The 27520-nt window shown below is 42.2% G+C and overlaps 2 protein-coding genes across 10 annotated transcripts in view; both read left to right on the top strand.

Annotated features, from left to right (window-relative positions):
• The window catches only part of LOC101001159 (serpin B6-like), a 52389-nt gene extending 51020 nt beyond the window's left edge, over positions 1-1369 (top strand). The window contains exon 8 of the mRNA XM_031658895.1: positions 1099-1369. Coding sequence (XP_031514755.1) covers positions 1099-1347 — 249 coding nt within the window. The 3' untranslated portion in view covers positions 1348-1369. The remainder of the gene's footprint in view (positions 1-1098) is intronic.
• Positions 1370-1449: 80 nt separating this feature from the next.
• Positions 1450-27520, top strand: part of SERPINB8 (serpin family B member 8) — a 40621-nt gene continuing 14550 nt past the window's right edge. The window contains exons 1-9 of one of the 9 annotated variants that reach the window (XR_002518567.2): positions 1450-1549; positions 4799-5153; positions 13366-13543; positions 14885-15022; positions 16783-16900; positions 18616-18758; positions 20132-20284; positions 23972-24040; positions 24591-24704. Coding sequence is in view for 8 of the 9 variants with exons in the window: in XM_009192879.2 (XP_009191143.2) it covers positions 1504-1549; positions 4799-5153; positions 13366-13543; positions 14885-15022; positions 16783-16900; positions 18616-18758; positions 20132-20284; positions 24591-24995 (1536 nt within the window). In the remaining variant the exon portion in view is untranslated. 9 annotated transcript variants of the gene reach the window in all.

Here is a 27520-nt window from a genome sequence, read left to right on the forward strand (position 1 = left end):
AGAGCCTCCTAGTAGCTGGGATCACAGACACCTGTCACCACACCTGGCTAGTTTTTGCATTTTTTAGTAGAAATGGGGTTTCACCATGTTGGCCAGGCTGGTCTGGAACTCCTGACCTCAGGTGATCCGCCTGCTTCAGCCTCCCAAAGTGCTGGGATTACAGGCATGAGCCACTGTGCCCCGCCCCGTGAGACTCTTCAAGGTGGAGTATTTGTTCATTTCATAACAAGGAGTACAGAGATCTCAAACCACCCTAGGAAGCTCCAGTTATGCCTGGACTCTACTTTCCTCCTGACAAGTGGAAGTCTAATTTGGAGGCACTGGTAGCTCAACCTGAGACTAGCCTGGGACTGTGCCCTTCCTGGGGTCCACAAAATCAGGAGCCAAGGGAGTCAGACAAAACTAGGTCAAGGTTGAGTCAGGAGTTGAGAACCAGCAGATACTCCCCAGTACCAACTGAAGAGATGTGAAGTTAGGTATGAGGCAAGAAGACAGAAGATGAGACTGAGGACAGTTTCTGAGGCACTGAATTATATACTCTGGAACATTATCAGTTACCTGTCGCCTCCCCAGTGGGCCGGGGGAAAGCTTCATGAGTGGGGAGCCTGTTCAGGCTCACTCTGAAATTGGGCTTCAGGTACTCTGAGAGAGAGGTTTCCCTTTAGGGACCAGCATTTAAATTGTCCGTACTCAGAAAATAAATACAATTAATCTTCATGAATATAGACTTGCAGACAAATTCCTTAACTAGGAGAACAGACCAGTTCCACATTTCATTGCGTTATTCCAAAAATTAGGTTTGTTCATTCTTAGATTCATCTTTGATTCTTCCTGCTCCCTCTTCCTTTCATGGTCCAAGAAGTGATGCCAAATTTATGTCCTGGAAATTCCTCAAGGCCATGTCCTCCTGTCCATTTCTCCTGCCTCCGCTTCATTTCAGCTTTCCTCAACTCTCACCCATGCTGTGTCCCTAACATCTCACTGCAGGCAATGGTACCCTCCTACAATATACTCCATAATGCAGCCAGAGGGACCTTCGTAAATATAAATATGACAATGTTTCTCCCCAGCTTAAACTCCTTTTGTGTTTTCCCATAGTCCACAAGGGAACGAAGAAACCCCACCAAGAGAGTCCACATGGCCCTTCATGACATGGCCCTGTGGACACATCAGACACTCTCTTGCAGTGCCTCATCCACACTATCTGAACCACTGCAGGCCTGGATACGTCATGGTTTTCATGGTGCTATCTTGTGCCTCTTTGCACCTGCATGCACTGTGTTTCCTACATGGGATATATCTGTGTTTACAACCAAACTCCCAGGGGTCAAATTATATCCTTTGTAAAGGACTTCAAACCACCAGACATTTGCTGGAAGTTTCACAGAGGAGACAAGCATTTTTCATCATTTAATTTGTTTTGCTGGTCAAAGAGGAAAAGGAGTGGATGGACCAAGTGGGGCCCAAAGTTTGGATCTAGTTCTGACCAGCAAGGAGACATTGATGCACAATGGGGAAGAGACCTTGGCATTTTCAACTGGCCGAGCAGGTAAGTTTGGGCACAGTTCAAATGTGAGTCTGTAGCCACTAGAGAGAGGGGTTTCAAAGTCATGGAGAAAAGATGGGGGCGAATCCTGCACCAAGACTTACTGAGGAGAGTTCTTGGGAACAGTTACTTTTAGGATTCCACAGGGAAATCACTGAGCGAGTTTTACAAAATACTGTGGCCTGGTTCCCTCCCCCAGGAGATCTTGACTTAATTGGTTTGGGGTGCAGAGAGGAATGTGGATATTTAAAAGCAGAATTCCCAAACTGAAGAGCGCTGCGAAAGCTTCCTGCAGGAGACATTATTTGAACTGAATTTTGAAAGACAAGCTTGCATGCCAGGAACCCCATGTATATGAATAGAGGATATGAAGGAATGTAAATCATTTGCTATGGCTCTAAAGAAAAGAAGGGAGAAATCAAGACATTAAGAGGCTTACACTCCTTGCTCAATAGTTTGTAATTTATCTTTTTGGATAAGAGGATGTTATAAAGGATTTTAAACTGAGGTATAAAATAATTAGAATTGGAATGTTTACCTGAACTTCAGCGTAGGCAATAGGTTGGCATGGATCAGAACTGTAGGTAGGAAAATTAATTGTTTAGGAGAGACATGAGATATGATGGAGGTGAGAGAGAGAGTATGGATGGGAGGAACACAAAAGTGATAGAAATAACAGGACTTTTGATCATTTAGTTAAAAGAAGTGGGGAGGGAAACAGGTTTTGGAGAGATATCCAGTAGTATACAGGTAACATCTACGGCTCGAGACAGGTTAGAGATTTTGAAGAAGTAAGTTAAAAGTGGAAACATGAACCTATGGATATAGTGGAGGTCATACAAGATCATATTATAGTGAAAAGAAGAGGGCTTAGAATGGCAGGAAAGGAATCAGGACACCAAGCGAAAGAGTCAGGAAAGAAGGGAAGGGTGCGCTGGACATCCTGGGAAGGTCAAAGAGGAAAGGACTAAATGTCGCCAACAAACAAAATCAAATAAGACCTGGGATGTATCTTTTGGCCAAGGCAATTAGAAGATGATTAGTATCCCTTTCAGGAGCAATTTCAGAGAATGTTTGGGTGGATGTCTAACTGCAGTGGAGTCAAAAGTCAATTAACGGTGAAAAAAGGACAACAGCCTATAGGTACACTTTTTATGAAGAAATTGACTGTGAATGGAAAAATGAAAAAGCTGGGTGGTAGCTACAAGGTATAAAAGGTAAAGAAAGCACGTTTGTTTTTAGTATGTGAGATACTGAGCATATTTACGTGCTAAGACTTTGCAAAATAGTAAAGAGATGAAGGATGTAGGAACGAAAGTTACTCATGCACTTATGTCCTGGGAAGAAGGAAGGAGGAGGTCTACTTCCTTCCTTAAAACAGAGGGTTAGGATAAGCTAAATCTAGTCAAGGGGACAGTTGGCCACTCCTCCATGGTGGGATTGGAGTGGAAACCCTGGTGGTATGGATGTTTCAGATTAAGACCTTCCCTTCACCACCATTTGCCTGAGACCCTGGGAAATAGTCCCTGTCTACTTTTTATCCTAATCATGTTCAGTCCAAGATGCGTTAGGGCTGAGATTTTTGAAAGATTTTACAGAGTAAGAACCCTCTGGAAAGTAGGGGTCTAATAGAAACCTGAAGTGGCAAAGATTACTTTTCAACATTGTTCTGTAAGGCTCTCAACTTGAGTGTCCATGTCTATCTCTGATTCCTGTTTAGCCTGCCCAGTTCCTCTCTGGAAGCAGAACAGCACAGACTTTGGGATCTGGGATAACTGGGTTTGAACCAAAACTTGGCTCTTTGAACCTCTACCGAGACACTGAGGAGCACTGTTTCGTCCAAAATAGGATTGAGAGTAGCCTTCTTGTGCGTTCGCTTTCAGCAAGATATTGCGAGGAATGCTTGCCACCAGATGGTATCACTGCAGTTTTAAAAAACAAAAACCTAGGATGTTAAATAGCAGAACTTTTATAATACTTTGTAATAAGCAGGAAAGCAGCCATCAGTCTTTTGAAAAATGCTGACTTTCTTGTTATCTCATACAAGTGTACGTATATATATATACACTTTAAGTTCTAGGGTACATGTGTACAGCGTGCAGGTTTGTTACATAGGTATACATGTGCCATGTTGGTTTGCTGCACCCATCAACTCATCATTTACAACAATTGTACTTTAAAAAAAGGAATTAATTACACATTTGCATTTTTTTTTTCTTTTGTGAAAGGCTACTGTTCCCTCCTATGCTGACCTTTTCTGAGATAAGAGGCTGTCAGTAGAATACCTAGCAAACGTTTTTGAAAAAAATACAATTGAATGCCTTTCAGGTAAATGTGCATCTTTTCCATGAATGAGAAATGAACTGCTTTTTGAAAGAGCCTGGGGTCATCGTTTTGAGAACCCCTCCTGGGGTACTTTTCCATAATTGTATGATTTTGTTGTTTAAAAATGTTAAAATTCTCATATAAGAAAACTTTAAAAATTTGGAAATGTAGGTTTCTAACCTTCATAAAAATCTTCCAAACAAAAAGAATAGTTTCGGTGGGCTTCAAACTGTTGACATATAAAAATTAAATTATTATTTTTTTGAGACGGAGTCTTGCTCTGTCGCCCAGGCTGGAGTGCAGTGACGCGATCTCGGCTCACTGCAAGCTCCGCCTCCCGGGTTCACGGCATACTCCTGCCTCAGCCTCCCCAGTAGCTGGGACTACAAGCGCCCACCACCACGCCCAGCTAATTTTTTGTATTTTTAGTAGAGAGGGGGTTTCACCCTGTTAGCCAGGATGGTCTCAATCTCCTGACCTCATGATCCGCCCGTCTCGGCCTCCCAAAGTGCTGGGATTACAGGCGTGAGCCACTGCGCCTGGCCAAAAATTAAATTATTTTTAAAAACTGGTTTCAAGAGGACAGATTTTTACTAATTAGATTCCAATCAAATATCTTTGAGTGATTAGTATAGGTACTGAAAATCAAATGTCAAGGTTTAGTAAGTACAACCAATGCTGTCTTTATTCCATTTAAATCAGTCCATTTCCTGAGACCTTTTCCCCCATGATTGCTGTCAATCCAAATTTAAATTTGTTTATATGTTTTATAGCATTTAGAATACATTAGTATTGAGCACATTATTACGTATAAATTCATAGCGATCCATTGGGGATGCGTGTGGAAACTTGTGTTGATGGGTGTCACGCCAGAACAGCTTGGAAACTGCTGACTTTAGCAACTTTAACTTCTGATTTTGCCTTTAGTTAATTTTCAAAGTCAAGTCCTCACTTTGAGAGTGCTCTTGCACGCACACACCCGACACACGGGTACTGAACATACTAATCCAGAAAAACAAACCAATCTCCTGTTGAGCAAAGCCTTCCACAACCACCCTCCAAGGACCAGTCACCGGCCCTCTCTCCGGTGCCCGCAGACATCCACACAGGCCCAAAGAATCAGGGATTGCACAGGCCAGCGCAATCGAACGGTTCTGAGTCATCTGCCGGAAGCCTTGCCCTCAATCAAGGCGGACGTGAAGCATCTACAAAGGAGGAATACTCGAAGCAGCAGCAGCAGCGGCAGCAGCGGCAGCAACGGCGGCAGCAGCAGCAGCAGGAGGTGGGGGCCTCTCCCAGGTACCAGGCGGGGCAGGCACGCAGGTGCCCAGATCCCCGCGGCGGCCACCTCTTCCCTGGAGCGCGGAAGAGAGGCGGGAGAGAGGAAGGCCAAAGCAGGACTCAGAGCGAGGCAAAGGCGGGCAGGAAGTAGGGGAATGACGGTGGGAGGCGGCCGGGAAAGAGTCGCGGGGCTGTGGGGGTCGCCCTGGCACCAGCCGGGGTCCCGAGCCCCACCGAGAGACCCGGCCCAGGCCGAGGGCCGGGCTCAGAGAGCAGGAGCGCGCAGACCCTCCCTGACTCGGAAGCTGCCCCTAAAGAGGAAGCGTCTGTTTCTCCGCCTGCGATTTGCTGCCTGGTGGGAGCGGCGGGTGACGCGAGCAGTGGGTGTGGAAGCGCCGGAAGCTCGGGCGCGAGCCCGGGTAGGGCGACTGGGAGGAGCCGCGGCTGCGGAGGAGGCTCGGGGAGTGCAGACGCCCGGGCCTGGAATTTCCGGGGCGCCTGGGGTAGATCGAGGAGGCGCCGAGTCCCTGCTCCCCTGGCACCCACGCCTGCTCCTGTGCTTACAGCCTACTGGTTGCACCTTCTCCTCCCCTCCCTGTCCCCTCCCTCCGTTCTTTCCATCCCTGCCTTCATTTTTCTGTATCTCTCACATTCCCTTCTTCATTGGCTTCCTCTCAAACGGGATTTGGGGGGTGGGTGCTTCTTCACCTACGCCCCTCTCTGTCGCAGCCACCCACCGGCATTACTTTAACCAATTCCTCACTTTCCAGACACTCTCAGTCCTCTGGCTGCTGCTCCACTCCTGAGACCTCCGCATTCCAAAAGGCCTCACCCAGGGCTGCTCTCCGGGCTGCTCTCCGGGCCCCTCCGGCTTCCCTGCCTCGGGCTCTGCGTAGACCGCGCCCCCTTCCCTGGGTCCCCTCGAAGGGGCAGACTCGTCTCCCCAGTTCTGCCAGCACGTCCTGATGGCTGGGTCGAAGTCTCCCTTTCGCACGCGGGCTCTCTCTCTCCGTCGCCCTCCTGTGTCTCTTCCTTTTACTACCTCCATATATTTGAAATGCCCCAGAAATAGGTGGATTTCTTCTCTTGTGCCTCCACTAGATATTCTGCGTAGTTTCATCCATTTTCATGGTACCTCTCGGAATCGGGAAGCTGGTGGCCCCAGGTCTCTGGCTCTAGACAGTCTACTCATCCCCAGTCCCTAACTGTGTTTACAAACATCCTTGGCTGTCTTTGTGACAGGTTTACCTGGTATGGTGTGTTCCACACATCTCAAATGGAACAAGTCATATTCCCCATTCCAGCCTGACTCCTCATATAAAATTCCAATGGTTCATGACCCACCCTAAGTATGAATTTATAACAGCTAGGCGCCTCGGGACTTGACCCTCCTGCGCTGTATCCCTGTGTGAGCTGTCACTCCGCCTGGCAATTCCAGCCCCCACTTCTCTATTACAGACAATCCCCAGCAGTCCCCGGCCCATGGTGGTGGCCTACCTGCCAGCTCCCCAGCCTCTTTTCAGACCGAATGCTGAGCCGGATCGTCTTTCTAAAGCCCTAATGCACTCATATGAGACGTTTGTTTAAAAACCATGCATGGCTTTCCAGACCATAATCTCAAGTTCAAACTCCTAAATGTGGCATAAGGGTCCATCCTATCTCACTACCACGTGGCTCACAGGAAACCATGGAAACCCACCCCAGGGACACCGCACAAACCATGCCCTTTGTCTTCCTGCCACATTCTTGGCACCTGCTAATTCCTCAGCCTATTATTTGCATCCCCCATTTCACCACCCATGGAATGCCTGCCCAGCTTTTATTATTTATTTATTTTTTATTTTTTTGATATGTGGTTTTAATAAGTTTTATTACCTATGGAATAAATACAAAAGAACATTTAAAATGTGTATTAAATTATAAAGAACAGCAGTACAACCCATCACCCAGTTTAATAACTGGAATATTGTCATCGATGGAGGCCCTGCCTGTTTCCCTACTGATGACACCCTCCTCCCTCATCGCATCCGCTTCCTTCCCCTCTGTATCCGCACCTTCCTGAGTTTCATGGTAATAACGACATTGCTTTTCTTGACAGTTTCACTACGTACACACGCATCAAGAATGATTTAGTTTAGCCTGGTTTTGAACTTTATGTGTATGGAATAATACTGCATTACTCTGTGACTTGCTCCTTTAATACATTATTTGTGGGAATTGTCCACGTCAAAAACTAGAAGAACTTATAGCTGTGGTTCTTTTAGTTTTTATTGGTCTGTATTCCATTATACTAATATACCACAATCCATTTATCCATTCTGTTTTTGATGGACATTTGGGTTATTTCTTTTTTATTATTATTGTACTTTAAGTTCTAGGGTACGAGCGCACAATGTGCGGGTTTGATACATAGGTATACATGAGCCATGTTGGTTTGCTGCACCCACCAACTCGTCATTTACATTAGGTATTTCTCCTAATGCCATTCTTCCCCCCCCCAGACCCCCCACAGGCACTGGTGTGTGATGTCCCTGCCCTGTGTCCAAGTGTTCTCATTGTTCATTTCCCACCTATGAGTGCTGTTTGCTTTTCTGTCTTTGTGATAATTTGCTGAGAATGATGGTTTCCAGCTTCATCCATGTCCCTGCAAAGGACACGAACTCATTGTTTTTTTATGGCTGCATACTTTTCCATGGTGTATATGTGCCACATTTTCTTAATCCAGTCTATCATTGATGGACATTTGGGTTGGTTCCAAGTCTTTGCTATTGTGAATAGTGCCACAATAAATATACATGTGCATGTGTCTTTATAGCAGCATGATTTATAATCCTTTGGGTATATACCCAGTAATGGGATGGCTGGATCAAATGGTATTTCTAGTTCTAGATCCTTGAGGAATCGCCACACTGTCTTCCACAATGGTTGAACTAATTTACACTCCCACCAACAGTGTAAAAGCATTCCTATTTCTCCACATCTTCAGCATCTGTTGTTTCCTGACTTTTTTATGATCGCCATTCTAATTGGTATGAGATGGTATCTCATTGTGGTTTTGATTTGCATTTCTCTGATTACCAGTGATGATGAGCATTTTTTTTTTTCATGTGTCTGTTAGCTGCATAAATGTCTTCTTTTGAGAAGTGTCTGTTCTTATCCTTTGCCCACTTTTTGATGGGGTTGTTTTTTTCTTGTAAATTTGTTTGAGTTCTTTGTAGATTCTGGATATTAGCCCTTTGTCAGATGGGTAGATTGCAAAAATTTTCTCCCATTCTGTAGGTTGCCTGTTCACTCTGATGGTAGTTTCTTTTGCTTTGCAGGAGCTGTTTAGTTTAATTAGATCCCATTTGTCTATTTTGGCTTTTTATTTTTTTGCCATTGCTTTTGGTGTTTTAGTCATGAAGTCCTTGCCCATGCCTATGTCCTGAATGGTATTGCCTAGGTTTTCTTCTAGGGTTTTTATGGTTTTAGGTCTAACATTTAAATCTTCAATCCATCTTGAATTAATTTTTCTGTAAGATGTAAGGAAGAGATCCAGTTTCAGCTTTCTACATATGCCAATTTTCCCAGCACCATTTATTAAATAGGGAATCTTTTCCCCATTTCTTGTTTTTGTCAGGTTTGCCAAAGATCCGATGGTTGTAGATGTGTGGTGTTATTTCTGAGGCCTCTGTTCTGTTCCGTTGGTCTATATCTCTGTTTTGGTACCAGTACCATGCTGTTTTGGTTACCGTAGCCTTGTAGTATAATTTGAAGTCAGGTACTTGTGATGCCTCCAAGTTTGTTCTTTTAGCTTAGGATTGTCTTGGCAATGTGAGCTCTTTTTTGGTTCCCTATGAACTTTAAAGTAGTGTTTTCCAATTCTGTGAAGAAAGTCATTGGTAGCTTGATGAGGATGGCATTGAATCTATAAATTAGCTTGGCCCAGCTTTTAAAGCCAGCTTCAGCCAGCTTCTCTGGAAGGTCTTTCCAGGATTCTATAGAGGTGGTTTTCTTTTTCTTTTTTTTCTTTTCTGAGGACTTCCTTAGCACTTTGAAAATTATCCTGTTATAGAGCATCTGACTGGTTTGAAACTACGCATTTCTATATGTATGTCTTCTTTAGGGTGTAAGCTTCTGGTAAGGGATTATGGCATTTATTTTTCATTGTCTCCTCCCAAAACAGGTAATGAACATTCTACATAAATGCTCTTTGAGTAAACTCACTTTTGGATGTTGTATGGGGAGGGGGAGTGGAGGAGGAAGTTCATAGGTATTTGGGGCTCCCAGGAGAACAATATCATGTACTTGGAAACGTAAGGCTTGCTTTTGAGGCTGACTCTCACTTTTTCTGTGAGTCCTGCAGACGGCATTTAATTGCCTCTGTCCTTGTTTGTTCGCCTGTAAAGGAAAAACTAGTTTAATGCCAATTTACTTGGTTGGCTGGAAATAAAAACTTCTGATTCCTGTTTTTTTAATATCATAATCTAATTGTGGCATTGACATCTAAAGTATTATTTTGTATTAAAATTAATTGCTTTTTAGATATATTGGGTAAAATCCATTTTGTTTAAACTTCCAATCCTTCTAAAAGCCATAATGTCCAAATGAGATTTGAGAGGAAGACGGGGGGAAGAGTCATTCTGTTACCTGGTTTTCTCCCCTGCCTGACTTCTGACCTGAGCAGAGGCCAAGGGGGTACACTTGTATGTGAGTGTGTGCATGTGTATTGTGGCTGAAGGGTAGCTATTGATGGGAAATACCACATACTGACTAGCACCTGAGTGTTGAAAAGGAATGGAAGTGGGGACATGAGATGAAGGAAGAGGAAAGACGGAAGAAATCAGAAGTAGCAGTTTGCAACTAAGAGCAGTTAAAATGTAAAGATGAGATTGATGCAATAGTTCAGTTCATTCAGAACTATTGAAACTATTGATTCAGTAGTTCAGACAGGATGATGAAACACACCTACACACACACACCCCAACCTAAGTTCATGCTTGCTTCACCCTGAGTCCAAAGCTCTTATGCTAAGGTTGGATCAAATCCAAATTTATTTGTGTCTCTGTCTTACCCAGTTTACCTAATTCTCTCCATCTTTAAGTTTGTTTGGTGCCACCTTCTGGTAGGCCCAGTTCTATGAAGTTTGACTATTCCTTCCTGCCTCCCAGTCTCTGACATGTTCTCAAGTGAAAGATGAGGTCATGAGGGACCCCGGGACTTGCCTGCACAGACTCCTCTGGCTTCCAACATCTGCAGGCCCTAGTATAAGCTCTGGAGAGGCCTTATGATGTGAGGATAGTGAGGAACCGGAACATTTTGTTCCATAAGAAACAACCTATTAAGTATAGAGTACTGTGGTGCAAATTATGCCATGATTGTGTTTTCTTGGTTCACATTTATTTTACTTAGTTTTTTGAACCCTAACCATAACCCTAACCCTACTTGTTTTTTTCTGAACTGCACTAACATTTATTTTAAACTTTAAAGAATTTGCACTGCTTTAGACTGTTGTTCTATATTTAGAGTGTTGCCTTTACACTTGTAAAAAAATATAAGCTCACTTTTGTGTTTAAGTAAGAGACACCCTTCTGTTTAAAAATATCTTAGGAGTAAGCAAAATATCTTAGGAGGAAGCAAAACATCCAACAGTGAAGATACTTTGGTTAATACAGTTGTTCCCCACTTCCCTGTCTCAGCCACTCAATTCCCCTTTCCTCTTGTGCCCTAAGAGACCCAGAAGACCCGTCCAAGACCCCCAATAAGGGGATACAGTTTCCAAGCTGCTGCACCAGGCACTTTGTAGGCCACTGGGAAACTGGATGAGGCTCCATCTGTTTACAGAAATGAACACATGCACGATGATTTATATCTCTAGATAGAGTTTCCAGGACTTTTTGTTTTGCTCATTTGCTAATTTTCAAAACTGGAGCATATTTTTCTTGTTTGACTTTACATTTTTTCAGTTAAACATTATACATGTTTATGAAAAAAAGGATAATATAATAGAAAAAATGTCTTGTAGGATCATGAGACTATAGATAATGATTTGTCCTTTTATTTTCCCAAATGTTCTCAATTGTAAGAGCAAAAAGGCTCAGGAAAATTGAGATGAGTTGGTCAACTGTAATATTTTGTGAAATAATAGCCCAAGTTTTTATAAGGCTTGATAGAAATGAACAATAACGTAGGACTTGTAATAATGTGCGACAGAGTGAGACTCCGTCTCAAAAAAAATGTACTAAAATTCTAATAATTAATAGTAAGCTGTAATAGCTTTTCAGCACTTTAAGCAAGGTGCCCCCCTCCGTTAGGCTTCTACCTTCCACAGAACTGGTTGATAGGGATGATATCTTTCTTGATAATTACATTTCAAAGGGATGGCTTCCAGGTCTTTGAGAAAGACTGTCCTGGGATGTAAACAAAGACCTGTCCTGGGATGTAAAACTAGCAAGAAGCGTTTAAAAAAGATTTACATCTCAAAGGGGCTGATAAAGAATTTACAATGACAAGTTCTCTAAATAAAATGCTTTAAGAAAAAGGAAGAAAGGGCCTAGAGGCAGGAGGAAGCCTGTTTAGTTTGTTTATTTAGTCAAGTTTGGGTTGTCTAAAGTTTATTAAAGCTGAGGGGAATGTTAAGACTCTCTTAGCCAGGAGGAATCAAAAATCAATGCACCTAATTAAAAGTGCTCACCCGATGACCAGATTGGGGCTTCATATTTTATATCCACATCTATGGGCTTTCTTTGCCACTCCATAACCCAGTTTCAGCAGCTCTTGGGGAAAATGGGACATCTTTTTGGAGTCACCTTGAAAAGTAATGTATTTTTGTCTTTCCGGTAGCCCCATATTTTACGTCAGCCTATTTCAAACAAACTCTCCACATTTGGTGAAATGAATCTAGCTATTTTCACAGGACGTGATGACAGAAATAGTTTTTATTGATAAAGAACTACATTTATAAGTTTAAAACATTCTTTGTAGATTATGTTGTAGACATTAAACTGAAAGATAATGAGCAGCAATGGGGGGATTTTGTGTGATGATTAAGAATTCAGGCTCTGGAATCAAACTGTGGGTTCCAGGTGTTTATGACTACTTGAGGGTTCTGGAATGAGTTACTAAACCTCACTCAGTCTTCTCATCTCTAAAGTGGGGCAATAATTGTACTGACCTCATGTGTTGTTGGGTGATAATGGAAAATGCTGAAAACAGTACCTGGCACCAAGATTTTTGTTGTTGTTGTTTGTTTTGTTTTTGTTTTGTTTTGTTTTGTTTTCTGAGATGGGGTCTCACTCTGTTGCCCAGGCTGGAGTGCAGTGGCACGATCTTGGCTCTCTGCAGCCTCCACCTCCTGGGGCTCAAGCGATTCTCTGGCATCAGCCTTCCAAGTAGCTGGGATTACAGTTGCCCACCACCGTGCCTGGATAATTTTTGAATTTTCAATGGAGATGTGGTTTCACCTTGTTGGCCAGGCTGGTCTCAAACTGCTGACCTCAAGTGATCTGCCCACCTCAGGCTTACAAAGTGCCAGGATTACAGGTGTGAACCACCACACCCATCCGCACCAAGACCTTTTGGCTGCTGCTACACCAAGGGAGCAAGTAAGCAGGTCTTGGAGAGTGTCTGTGCCCCTGTTGCTAAGAGGGGTACCAGTCATGGGCCCTGAGATTGGCTATTTTATGAATAAACCAGTGTTTTTGTTTCCTATTGGTGTGGTAACCCTTTACCACACATTTAGTGGCTGAAAACAACACGCATTTATTATCTTACAGGTCTGGAAGTCCTAAGTCCAAAATGGTACAGCAGAGCAATGTTATTTTCGGGAATCTCTAGGAGAAAATCTGTTTCCTTGCTTTTTCTGGCTTCTCAAGGAGGTCACATTCCTTCATCAGTGGCCCCTACCCCTCTGACCTCTGCTTCCGTCCTCATGTCTCCATCTCCGACTCTGACCCTCCTGCGTCTCTCTTATAAGGACCCTCATGATTCCATTGAGTCCACTGGGATAACTCAGGATAATCTCACATCTCAAAATACTTAATTGAGTACCGTTTGCAAAGTCCTTATTGCCAGGGAAGATCATGTTGTCACGTTTTGGGAATTAGGAGTGGAAGTCTTTTGGGGGGTGGTTATTCCACCTACCACCTCAGTGTCTACTGACTCGGGGACGAATGACTGTGTGGCCACAGGAGGGCTTGGCTGATGTGCTTTTCTGTGCTGTGCCTTTGATGCAGACCTTCCCTGATGGATGACCTCTGTGAAGCAAATGGCACTTTTGCCATCAGCTTATTTAAAATATTAGGGGAAGAGGACAACTCAAGAAACGTATTCTTCTCTCCCATGAGCATCTCCTCTGCCCTGGCCATGGTTTTCATGGGGGCAAAGGGAAGCACCGCAGCCCAGATGTCCCAGGTATGTGTGCTTGTCGCAAAGGAAGGAGAACGGCATGTTTCCCTGTGCTTCCATCGAATTGTCTTTCTGTACTTTTGCTACAGCTGATGAAAGCCTGTGGAGCTGGAGATGGAAAGGGGAGCAGCACAGCAGTGGAGAAGAGCAGAAAAGGGTAGAAAGGTGAAATATGTTAGACAGATCACCTCCTCCGATATTTTTGAGAGAAATCAAGGCATAGAGTTATTTTCTCTAGATCAGACCATCAGTACAGTCTGGCAAATTCACACCTTTGATAAGTAAGATAAACTATCATTCTGTCCCTCAAGAAGGCAAAATATTCCAACCTTGTTACATTGTAAACTTTTGCTAACATTATATTTTAAATAGACATGCAGCTGCCTAGATTAACTTTTTGTTAAGTGGGTTATATTTAGTGCACGATTATGCATCCTGGGAAAGGAATGTAATACAAGCATAGACTTATATCTTCTGGAGTGATTTAGAGGAATATATAATCTGTTTGATTCAAACTGGTGATGTATATATAACCTTATCTACAAACGAGGTGGGAGATAATACTTTAGGAATAGTTCTCTGACTGTTGGTGAAAATGTCCGAGATAATTGCCAAATGGATGTCACTTTACCTCCAATATCAGGGGTGTATAGACAATCTCCTAAAATGCACCTAGGGACCCCAGTTGACATCCTTCTGTGGTTGTTTCTTTCAACTGATTGGAGGAGTGAGGCTTCGGACTGCAGGTGATTGAGAGATATAGGAACAACCTTAATTCTCACTCTGACTTGCCATTTAATTTATAATATGGTCTGGAGAACTTCTGTAAAATTGCAGATGAAACATTTTTAGTTTTATTGCTGCTTTTGTTTGTATTACCTGAGTCATAATTCATCCCAGTTACTTTTTTCTGCTCTGCCTTCCCCCTGAATTATTGCACAGTGCCTTGCTGGGATGAATAAATTTGCTAGACTAGTGGTTGGGGGTGGGAGGTAGGGGTCGGTGATGGGAGGTAGGGGTCGGTGGGTGAATTTTTCCTTCCTGGGGACCCTTGCCAAGACCTGGAGTTTTAGATCCCATAACTGAGAGGTGCTACTGACATCTAGTGGATAGAAGCCAGAAGTGCTGCAAAAATCCTACAACGCTTATGTGAGACCAGGAAGTGTCCTGGCCCCAAGTGTCAGTGCTACGTTGCCCACGTTGAGAAACCCTGTGCTAGAGAATTAGGCCAAACCTTTTTAAAGTAGGATCCTGTGTGATTTTTTTAGTACAGAGGTTTGTTCGGAGGAAGCTCTTTGGGAGAGCATAATGGCAGTGTTAAAAGTCAGTGTTGGTTTCTGTTCCCAGGCACTTTGTTTGTACAAGGACGGAGATATTCACCAAGGTTTCCAGTCACTTCTCAGTGAAGTTAACAGAACTGGCACTCAGTACTTGCTTAGAACTGCCAACAGGCTCTTTGGAGAAAAGACGTGTGATTTCCTTCCAGTAAGTAGTATTCATATATTGATGAAAAAGAAATGGAAAATAAGTTAGACTACAGAAGAGTAGAGAATCAAGTATAACTGTACTGACTTAAAATGTGCTTGGAATTATACTTCTGAAATTACAATTTTAGATTTTATGATGGCTTCTGAATTATGTCCTTTGTAAATTGTTTCTGATACACCCATCCCTGTTATCAATCCCAATATGTCAGTTCTGCATGCAGCCCTGCTTCTCCCCCTTAATTCCCTATGCCTGAGTGACTACATCATTTGATGTGCTGTACAGAGCTCCTCCCCAGTCCCATGTGTGATTATTGGGCTGCCTCCTGCTGAGATAGCCTCTCAAATTCTCTTAAATTTGCCCCCCTCTTCTGAATTACATCTATAACTGACACAATTGTCTTTCTAAAATGAAAATCTGTTCATAAAACTGAGGTTTTAAATTTAAGTAGTTCCTATTTACTTAGGCATATAATTCCAAGGTTCCCGAGTCCAGCCTGGCATAATACAACCAGTGAGGTTCAAAAATTATGCCACATAATATGCAGGGTGATGTTGTCTGGAAATTATTGAACCGATCGCAGCAAACTGGGCCATCCTATTGGCTGGAGGTTCTGAGAGGGCTCCTCTAAGGTTCAAATACAGCCCTGTCCTGGTAGCTGCTGGGTGCTATTCCCGGAATGTGCCTGCTCTGGGTTTAGCTACCTCAGAAAGTGACTCTGGATACACGAATTTCCTGGTGAATCCATTTCATTTTTGAACTTTAGCCTGATCTTCTACTGTTAAAATAATGGGGACACAGGGAACCAACCTCTACTTTTCTTGGTGGCTTGTCTCTTCCTTCCCTCTATATCCTCTTTATTTGGCCGAAATTAAAGTATTTGAGAACATGGAATGGACAGAGGCTGGGAGCCAGTTTCCAGGCCTGTTATATCTGAAGCCACGTTTTTGTGAGGTGAGTTATCTGGGTTTTAATGTATTGGGTACGGGCCTTTTCTGATTGGACCCCAACTTACATTTCAAGGCTCTTTCCCTGCCACTGTTTCCCTTAATCCCCTTCCTGATACACACAAACACACATACATGTGTATACACACACACATACAAACATGCATGCAATCCACACACATGCAGGTGCACAAGCACACACATATGCAGCCATGCACACAGATGTTCACATGCACGCACATGTATGGACCCAGTTGCACATACACACTATGATCCAGGTCTATCACCTTCCATTCCCATGGGGTCTTCCTTGCTCTATATTCTTCCAACCAACCGTATGACCCAGATCTAAAATGCTATTTCCTTCTTTGCAGTTCAACACGATTTCTTAACAATCTAGTTCCCTTATAAAGCCTCTCATTTACCCAAAACCACAATACTGTAGTCTGTGCTGGTGATACAAAATGAGTAACAGTGTGTTAGACTGCCTAGTGAGGGAAGCAATATTAAAGTCAGTGCAGTGTTTGACAGGGATGCTTCTGGGCTGTTATGTGGATAGTGGCAGCTCATGATGTCCTGTAAGTGTCTGGGTGTCTCAGCTGCCTCTTCTCAGGCTGTGGACCTCCTCAAACCAAGCACTTTGCCCAGTACCAGGGAAGAATAGGTTTTCGTTAATTGCACGCATGCACCATAAAGTGCAGTGTGACCTGTCCAAGCACTTACGGTAGAAACGCAGTAAGAGAAAACAAAATGCTTTTGCATTTGTGGGAGCCTTTACCCAATGAGACCAAACTCAGTGTTTTGTGTTTGCAGGACTTTAAAGAATCCTGTCAGAAGTTCTATCAGGCAGAGCTGGAGGAGCTGTCCTTTGCTGGAGACACGGAAGAGTGCAGGAAACATATAAATGACTGGGTGGCAGAAAAGACTGACGGTGAGACAGTTTCATTTCTGTGGATTTGGAATTGCTACGCAGCGAGGCTGAGATTGGCTGGGATGGGACCTCCATGGTGTTGCCACTGTGACCTGCTTACCACAGGCCTGTTTGTGTGTATTGCTGAGTCTGCAGGCCAACAATGCAATTCTGTCGTTTCTTATCACATCATGAAGTACTAATTTCTAAAACTAATGTTGAATCTCAGACCTCCTCCCCTGTGGACCATGCTGGAAAATCCCTGGAAAATAGTTCCTCCTTGGAATCCTGTTAATCTACTCTCTGAGAGGCCCTTCCATGCTCGGAGATGGAATGGCGTTCAATTAAGTTGCAGCTTAAAGAGGGCTCTCATGTTATCTCCTCCCTGTGGTGATGGGGACAACTTAGTAGTTTGATCTGCAGCCTTCTCCTTCCTTTTTAACTTGGCCGTGGCTACATTTGCTCTCTGAGTGCGGCCTTTTCTGAATTTGCTCCCTATTCTGGACGTGCAGCAACATGGAGCCTGCAGTGTTCCCTGCCCAGACCACACTCCATCCCACCAGAAATATTTCTGCCAGTTCTTTACTTCAGTAGGAAAAAAGGGGAGGCATCCTTGAAAGCATCCTAAATACCTAACAAGTAATTTAGGTACTTGTAAAGAGTGGAGGAATTAAGTCACGTGTTTCAGGGGCCAACCTAGCCCTCATTATTGCATGCGTTCCATCTCTATGTCACAACCACTGTGTGTCTAACAGAAGTAATGCCCGTGGTTCTACTGAAAGCCAATAAAATAATTACCGTGGGAAGGGAAGAGCCTTTTGTGTTTTCATATGTCATCTGTCCAGTGGTCTCTCCAGTTGTTCCAGCAGTACCGTCACCTGAGGAATCTAGAAGCTTCTCCACACCTTCCCCGCACTGCTCTATATCTGTCACTTCTCTTCCAGGGCTGCTTATACCCTTCCTTCCCTTAGGCTGACCCCCAGAATATTAGAGTAGGAGGGGACCTTGGAGATGACCTTGTTATCTTCTCATTGGACAGCTCAACTTGGGCCCCTCTATTCCATCCCCCTAATTCCTTTGCCCCATTCACCCCTTTCAGAGACGCTGCCTTCTCCCATTGACAGGTCTGTGTTCTCTCATCCTTTGGAAGCCTTTCCTTGTCTGATGAGGTTAGAATATATGTATAGAGCAATGATCCTCAACTAGGGGTGGCTTTGCCCTCCAGGTGCCATTGGATAATGGCTGAAGACAGTCTTGGTTGTCAAAATTGGAAGAAATGCTGCTGGCTAAACGTCCTACAATGCCCAAGACAGCCCCCATAACAAAGAATTATTTGGCTTAAGATGACAATAGTGGTGAGGCTTGGATATGATAGTGCCAAGGTTGACTACCCCATAGTCAGAATCAAGACTCTGAGGTGATGTTCTCAACTCAGCCACTTGTCACCTGTGTGCACTCGGCAAAAAAGTCTGGCAAATGCTCTGATCCTGAATTTCTACATCCGCAAATTGAGGGCAAAATGATAGTTGCCCTTCCTACTTCAAGGCTTTTTTCTTAAGCACGAACGATACACTGTGTATGCCACACTGCTAAACACCATCGCCCAATTCATCGGGTGGCCAGAAAGACAGAACCCCAGGCTCTCTCTCAAGCCCCTGCCTTAGGCGTCAAAGGGATTTTTGTAAAATAATGCTTGTTTCCCCACAAATTGCAATAAACTCTCATATTCTTTATAGGTAAGATTTCAGAGGTACTGGATGCTGGGACAGTCGGTCCCCTGACAAAGCTGGTCCTTGTGAATGCCGTCTATTTCAAGGGAAAGTGGAATGAGCAATTTGACAGAAAGTACACAAGGGGGATGCTCTTTAAAACCAACGAGGTAGGGAAAGAGTTTTCAGATATACTGCTACTTTCTTAAAGTAATATTACAGGAAATATTCTTTTAGAAAAATGAATAATTTATTTGACATGATCTTGATTTTAATCTATTTCTGAATTATATTATTTTATTTTCTTTGAGACAGGGTCTCTTTCTGTCACCCAGGCTGGAGTGCAGTGGTGCAATCTCAGCTCACTGCAGCCTCGACCTCCCAGGCGCAAATGATCACCCAACCTTAGCTTCCCAAGTAGCTGGGACTACAGGTGCACACCACCAGGCCTGGCTAATTTTTGTGTATTTTGTAGAGACAAGGTTTTGTCATATTGCCCAGATTGGTCTCGAACTCCTGGCCTCAAGTGATACACCCGCCTTATCCTCCCAAAGTTCTGGGATTACAGGCATAAGCCACTGTGCCTGGCTTTTTTTCTGAATGAATTTAATGCCTCCTGTATGTCTTTAATGGCGGAAGGAGGAGAGAAACAAAACTAATTTTGGTATTGATGGTTTTGTTTTTCCATCTTTGATCAAATCTACCTTCCATCTCTGGTCATATGATTTGGATTGGAGAAGAATTTCTTCTAAGCCTTGAAATTATGTTTACATGATGCTATTACTGTCTATAGCTAGTTAGATACCTTTTTGCAATATCAGTGGCAACTATGCCTGTTTATTGCCGTAAAAATCAAAGTTATACAATCCTGAACACAAGAAAAAGATGTTAGCAGATGTAAAGCCCTAACTTTACATTCCCTTTTGAATATGAAAATGACTGGTATCAATAGTTGTTAGCTTGGGATTTGACATCCATCAACCTGATAATTTCATATTGCACAAAGATATGAAAGTTAAAAATATATTTGATGCAGGCTTTAAAAACAGCAGACCTTACACATCTCTTCAAGGTCCCCTTCCCAAGAAAACCAAGGCCATAAAACCAGTTCTACACGTGGGCAACTTTTCAGAGTTTGTACTGTACCTCTTTTCTAACCAGATCCTTCAGCCCAAGAGCCTGAATATTTACCTTAATTTCAATAAATAATTTTTAGTTGGAGGCTTCCATGAGAAAGCTTCTCTATGAATGTTCTCAAAAAAGCAAACACAACTTCTTCCAAGAATAATGTAGATTTTTATGCCCTTCTCCATTTACCAAACTGTTTTTTTTTTTTCCTCACCTGGTAATAGTTGATTTGCTGGAACAATAGTTTGTTCTCTTCATACTAAGATGTACTAATGAAGATTTTATATCCATCAGCATAAACTTGCAGAAACAGAAATTACACACACCTAGAGTTTCTGTGAGTTAGAGGTATCCTATTTTTAGTAAATTATGCCCATTTTTCAGTGATCTAATTTTAATTTCATGTTTCTATTAGGAAAAAAAGACAGTGCAGATGATGTTTAAGGAAGCTAAATTTAAAATGGGGTATGTGGATGAGGTGCACACCCAGGTCCTGGAGCTGCCGTATGTGGAAGAGGAGCTGAGCATGGTCATTCTGCTTCCCGATGATGACACGGACCTCGCCGTGGTAAGCTCCAGGCAGTGAGTCTTTGAGTGTCTGTGGAGTCCAGCTGAGCTCATTTCTTTATGTCCGTCTACCAGTTGGCATTTGAGGAGTTTCCAACTAGGGTTATTACATGTAGTGCTGGGTGAACATCATTGCGTGTCTTTTGGTGAATATGTTCATGCTTTTCTGTTGAGTGTATACATATATGAGTGGACACGTTTTGATGAACCTAAGAAGAGAGAGTTCTAAATATATTGTTAATTGGAATATTCTTTTTTTATTCTTATTATACTTTAAGTTCTAGGGTACATGTGCACAACATGCAGGTTTGTTACATATGTATACATGTGCCATGGTGGTGTGCTGCACCCATCAACTCGTCAGCACCCATCAACTTGTCATTTACATCAGTTATAACTCCCAGTGCCATCCCTCCCTCCTCCCCCCTCCCCCCTCCCCATAATAGGCCCCGGTGTGTGATGTTCCCCTTCCCATGTCCAAGTGATCTCACTGTTCAATTCCCACCTATGAGTGAGAACATGCGGTGTTTGGTTTTCTGTTCTTGCGAAAGTTTGCTGAGAGTGACGGTTTCCAGCTGCACCCATGTCCCTACAAAGGATACGAACTCATCCTTTTTTATGGCTGCATAGTATTCCATGGTGTATATGTGCCACATTTTCTTAATCCGGTCTGTTACTGATGGACATTTGGGTTGATTCCAAGTCTTTGCTATTGTGAATACTGCTGCAATAAACATACGTGTACATGTGTCTTTATAGCAGCGTGATTTATAATCCTATGGGTATATGCCCAGTAATGCGATGGCTGGGTCATATGGTACTTCTATTTCTAGATCCTTGAGGAATCACCATACTGTTTTCCACAATGGTTGAACTAGTTTACAATCCCACCAACAGTGTAAAAGTGTTCCTATTTCTCCACATCCTCTGCAGCACCTGTTGTTTCCTGACTTTTTAATGATTGCCATTCTAACTGGTGTGAGATGGTATCTCATTGTGGTTTTGATTTGCATTTCTCTGATGGCCAGTGATGACGAGCATTTTTTCATGTGTCTGTTGGCTGTATGCATGTCTTCTTTTGAGAAATGTCTGTTCATATCCTTTGCCCACTTTCTGATGGGGTTGTTTGTTTGTTTTTTCTTGTAAATTTGTTTGAGTTCTTTGTAGGTTCTGGATATTAGCCCATTGTCAGATGAGTAGGTTGCAAAAATTTTCTCCCATTCTGTAGGTTGCCTGTTCACTCTGATGGTAGTTTCTTTTGCTGTGCAGAAGCTGTTTAGTTTAATTAGATCCCATTTGTCAATTTTGGCTTTTGTTGCCGTTGCTTTTGGTGTTTTAGACATTAAGTCCTTACCCATGCCTATGTCCTGAATGGTATTACCTAGGTTTTCTTCTAGGGTTTTTATGGTATTAGGTCTAACATTTAAGTCTCTAATCCATCTTGAATTAATTTTCGTATAAGGAGTAAGGAAAGGATCCAGTTTCAGCTTTCTGCTTATGGCTAGCCAATTTTCACAGCACTATTTATTAAATAGGGAATCCTTTCCCTATTTCTTGTTTTTCTCAGCTTTGTCAAAGATCAGATGGCTGTAGATGTGTGGTATTATTTCTGAGGCCTCTGTTCTGTTCCATTGGTCTATATCTCTGTTTTGGTACCAGTACCATGCTGTTTTGGTTACTATAGCCTTTTAGTATAGTTTGAAGTCAGGTAGTGTGATGACTCCAGCTTTGTTCTTTTGACTTAGGATTGTCTTGGCAATGCAGGCTCTTTTTTGGCTCCATATGAATTTTAAAGCACTTTTTTTCCAATTCTGTGAAGAAAGTCATTGGTAGCTTGATGGGGATGGCATTGAATCTATAAATTACCTTGGGCAGTATGGCCATTTTCACGATATTGATTCTTCCTATCCATGAGCATGGTATGTTCTTCCATTTGTTTGTGTCCTCTTTTATTTCACTGAGCAGTGGTTTGTAGTTCTCCTTGAAGAGGTTCTTTACATCCCTTGTAAGTTGGATTCCTAGGTATTTTATTCTCTTTGAAGCAATTGTGAATGGAAGTTCATTCATGATTTGGCTCTCTGTCTGTCTGTTACTGGTGTATAAGAATGCTTGTGATTTTTGCACATTGATTTTGTCTCCTGATACTTTGCTGAAATTGCTTATTAGTTTAAGGAGATTTTGGGCTGAGATGATGGGGTTTTCTAAATGTAAAATCATGTCATCTGCAAGCAGGGACAATTTGACTTCTTCTTTCCCTAACTGAATACCCTTGATTTCTTTCTCTTGCCTGATTGCCCTAGCCAGAACTTCCAACACTATGTTGAATAGGAGTGCTGACAGAGGGCATCCCTGTCTTGTGCCAGTTTTCAAAGGGAATGCTTCCAGTTTTTGCCCATTCAGTATGATATTGGCTGTGGGTTTGTTATAAATAGCTCTTATTATTTTGAGATACATTCCATCAATACCGAATTTATTGAGAGTTTTTAGCATGAAGGGCTGTTGAATTTTGTCAAAGGCCTTTTCTGCATCTATTGAGATAATCATGTGGTTTTTGTCTTTGGTTCTGTTTATATGCTGGATTACATTTATTGATTTGTGTATGTTGAACCTGCCTTGCATCCCAGGGATGAAGCCCACTTGATCATGGTGGATAAGCTTTTTGATGTGCTGCTGGATTCGGTTTGCCAGTATTTTATTGAGGATTTTTGCATCAATGTTCATCAGGGATATTGGTCTAAAATTCTCTTTTTTTTGTTGTGTCTCTGCCAGGTTTTGGTATCAGGATGATGTTGGCCTCATAAAATGAGTTAGGGAGGATTCCCTCTTTTTCTATTGATTGGAATAGTTTCAGAAGGAATGGTACCAGCTCCTCCTTGTACCTCTGGTAGAATTCAGCTGTGAATCCGTGTGGTCATTTGGAATATTATTCTTTATTCTGCATGGAAGATCTAATTGAAAGCCCAATGATTATTGCACAAAAGTCCTGGAAGAGGGTAGAGATCAATCTGGGCAGTGATTCTCAAACCTTAATGCACATATATGATGCTAGTGATCTTGTTAAAGTGCAGATTTTGGTTCAATGGAGTGTGGCCTGAGGTCTTGCATTTGGAACAAGATTCCAAGTGATACAGATGCTTGGGATCACACTATGAATAGCAAAAGTCTAAAGTACAAGTGGGAAATTTACCTTATACAAGAGGAGAGAAAAGTCTTACTATGACAGAAAAGGAGCAGAGTCCAGGAAGGGAAAAGGAAAACTTGCAAGGTAGGAGGTGCAAGACGAATAGTGCACTGGTAAACCAGCTCTGGGAGGTGGGAGTAGCCTTCATTTATAAAGTTTGCTGATTCTCATGACATGGTAAATACTCCCACCATGGCTGACTTTAGGCTATGAAGGGTTTAACGATCGATAGGAGCCAGCTCTGGCACACAAGTGCTCAGGATGTCGAGGGTGGGCTGCTTGATTTCCCTGGCTTCCCTTTGGAATCAGAAACTTATTGCCCTAAGTCAGGGATGACATCTGTTGTGGCCACTTATGAAAAAATTAGGAGACTCTCGAAATAGAGTCAAAATCAAAACAATGCTCATTGGAGAAGAGCACCCACCTGGGCTCCAGTTGGTAAAGGGAAGGGGAGATGCGAGTGGAAGGCCCTTCTTCCTTTTTTCTTTCTACCTTACTGATAAATAGAAAGAGTGATGGATCTTGAAGAATTTGAAGCTAACTCCAGGACAGGCAGAGGACAAACAAGGATACCAGGTGAAGTCTTGTTGAATTCCGCATTTCTTGTCTTGTGCTCCCTTCTCATGCCTCCCTTCATCTTCAGATGAAACCCAATTCCCTCTCCTTTGCTCTGTAAGAGTTGCCCTCTGATTTAACCCTGAATAGTCACCTGATTAGACTCAGAAGCAGAGTTCTGAGCCATGCTGTTTATCTTTTGTCAAACAATCTCTCCCACTCACAGTAATATGTACTGCGTGAAGATTAATGTAATGAATTGGTTAGAGTTTTCTAAACTGCTAAAAAATGTTTTTAACATTTGAAAGGAGTTAGGTACAAATTGTTTTTATTAAAAATTTCTGCCTGTCTCAGGTATTTACTAGCTCTTTTACACTTGTCTCCATAAAACTTGGAAAAGATGAAGATTTGGGAGAAAATCTTGGTGTTTATAAAAGAAAATATCTGCAGATTTTCTTGGACCAGAACTTACCATCTAGTTGCATGTCATTAGTGGAGGGCTAACAAATAGGTGTGCGGGTATCAGGCTATTGTCATCTAAATATTAAGGTTTGGCTCTTTCTTATCCTAGGTGGAAAAAGCACTTACATATGAGAAATTCAAAGCCTGGACAAATTCAGAAAAGTTGACAAAAAGTAAGGTTCAAGTTTTCCTTCCCAGATTAAAGCTGGAGGAGAGTTATGACTTGGAGCCTTTCCTTCGAAGGTTAGGAATGATCGATGCTTTTGATGAAGCCAAGGCAGACTTTTCTGGAATGTCAACTAAGAAGAATGTGCCTGTGTCCAAGGTTGCCCACAAGTGCTTTGTGGAGGTCAATGAGGAAGGCACAGAGGCTGCTGCAGCCACTGCTGTGGTCAGGAATTCCCGGTGTAGCAGAATGGAGCCAAGATTCTGTGCAGACCACCCTTTCCTTTTCTTCATCAGGCACCACAAAACCAACTGCATCTTTTTCTGCGGCAGGTTCTCTTCTCCGTAAAGAGGAGCAATTGCTGTACATGCCCTCCTTTCCTTCTGCCTACCTTGCCTTCATTAACATTCCGTGTGACCCAGTTGGTGCGGTGGCTTGAATGCCAAAATAAAGCGTGTGCACTGAATACTGTGTGAATGTCTTTGCTGAAGGTTCCGGAGCCACTGAGAATAACTGAGGCCACGGATGCCTGAAATTTGGGCCTGGGAAGGCTATGCTGGTTTTGGAGTGTTTGGGGTGCCTCCCATTGCCTCTGCCTTCACTTAAGTCTGTGCCCATTGTTTCAGGGGACCTTAAGGAGCATCTCAGGGCTTCAGGAGCCAGCCCTCTATGTGCTCTTCTATCCGCCCAGCTCTGCCCACCACCACTGCCATGCGGAACAGGGACCAGTGCCCAGGCAACACTGCACACAAAGCCAAAGGCAAACCCTACAGAGTAAAGCTGCAGCCACCCTGTGTCTCACATGCAGCTGAAATAGTGGTCTGCTTCTGTCACTGTCGCATAGACAGCTCTGCATGCCACCTGTCTCACACAGTCTGTAATGAAAACAGCTCCTTCTTTTCTTTCCATAAACCTCAGATACAAGTTCAGGGACTCAGCAATACTCTTCAGGACTGAGGTAGGAGGCAAATATCTGAAACTTGCTATGCCGTCCTTTCTATTCCTTTTCCCTCTGAAATACACAAAATACCAAAGGAACTTACACAGCACACCACTGAGTCCTCTAACTCATCATATATGCTCAAACACGGCTCAAGCACACCGCTTAAGAAAGAACCTCCATACATTACATTTTTTCTGACTAAAAATAAAATTGTATTGTGGCAGCAATTTGGAAACTACAGCAAAGTCTCCAAAAAAATTTAAGTCCCCCACAATTCTAACACACAGCAATCACTGCTGTTAATAGTGATATACATCCTTTCTATTATATGTATGCAAATAGAAACTTATAAGCATTTTATTACAAGTTAATCATATCCTTCAGTAGCTTATTTCGTCCGTTATTTATGAAAAACCTCCCTTAAGATCTTTCCAGGTCATCAGTTTCATGTGCATAGTATTCCACTGTGTGGCTGGATTTCTATAATTGAATCTAATTTTAGACAGTTTGAGTAATTAAAATTTTTTCTATTAATAAATAATAGATTATTAATAAATATATATACTTATATATATATAATATGATATATATATAAGTATATAAATATTTAGTATATCCAAAACAAGTATCATATATAATGATACTTGTTTATCATTATATATGATACTGTTTTGGATATACTAAATATTTGCTCACATCCTTAATATATTTTTTAAAATTCCTAAGAATAGTATTGTCGAGATAAAAGTTGAGCACATTTTGAGACTTCTTCCAAATTGGTCCCTAGAAAGTTCCACTGGTTTATACACTCACTTATGTCACCGTTCATACTACCACTAACTGCCGCCTGCTTTATTATTTCTTTAATGAGTTGGACTAAACGGTGGTTACTCCTGACTCTGTTTTTGACTCACGGTTAACAGTTACATGAACTATTCATATTACAGCTCTTACTTAAATTTGACCAAGCTAGGATATATTCTGTGAGGCCACATTCATTTCAGGGATCATGTTTTCCAAAGCAGGTTTGGCCAAAAATTAATCCACAGGACTGAAAGGTATACATCTGTGAGTTTTGTTCTCACTTCCACCTCTAATTTGAAGAAAACTTTATACTTTTATTGCAGTACAATTGACACAGAATACATTTCACATATTTAACCCATACAATAAGTTCTGACACGTTTTCCATGAAACAAACCATCACTATATTCAAGATAATGAACCTATCTATCATACTCCCAAATTCCTTCTTGCATCTTTGTAATTTCTCACTCTTCCTTCTCCCTCTCCCCGTCACATCCCAACCACTGATCTGTTCGGACAACTACTGGTCTTCTTTCTGTCACTATAGAATAATTTGCATTTTCAAAGAAATTTACATGCATGGAACCATGCATCATCTATGCTTTGTAGTATGACTCCTATCAGTACAATTATTTTGAGATTCATTTATGTTACTGTATATATCAATAGTTTGTTCCTTTTATTGGTAAGTAACATTTCTTTGTATAGATATACCATGATTTGTTGATTAACAAATTTACCTGTTGATGAACATTTAGGTTGTTACTGAGATTTTCACTATTGAAAATATAGTTTTAATGAACATTTATGTATATACATCTTCGTATGGATATATGTCTTCATTTCTTTTGTATATAGATACATAGAAGTAGAATGGCTGGGTCATATGGAAGGTATAAGTTTCACTTTTTAAGGATCTGCCAAATTGCCTTCCAAAGTGGTTGTATCATTTAACATTCCCAGTAGAGCCTAGGAGAGTTCTGGTTGTTCTGCCTCCTCACCAACACTTGGTACTACCAGTGTTGTTACTTTCAGTGTGTACCGGTTTTAGGTTGCATTTCCCTAATGCCTGATTATGTTCAGCATTTTAAAAAATGTGCTTATATGCCATCCATTTATGTTA

This window comes from Papio anubis, chromosome 19 (genome assembly GCF_008728515.1).
Source record: "Papio anubis isolate 15944 chromosome 19, Panubis1.0, whole genome shotgun sequence".
Lineage (NCBI taxonomy): Eukaryota > Metazoa > Chordata > Mammalia > Primates > Cercopithecidae > Papio > Papio anubis.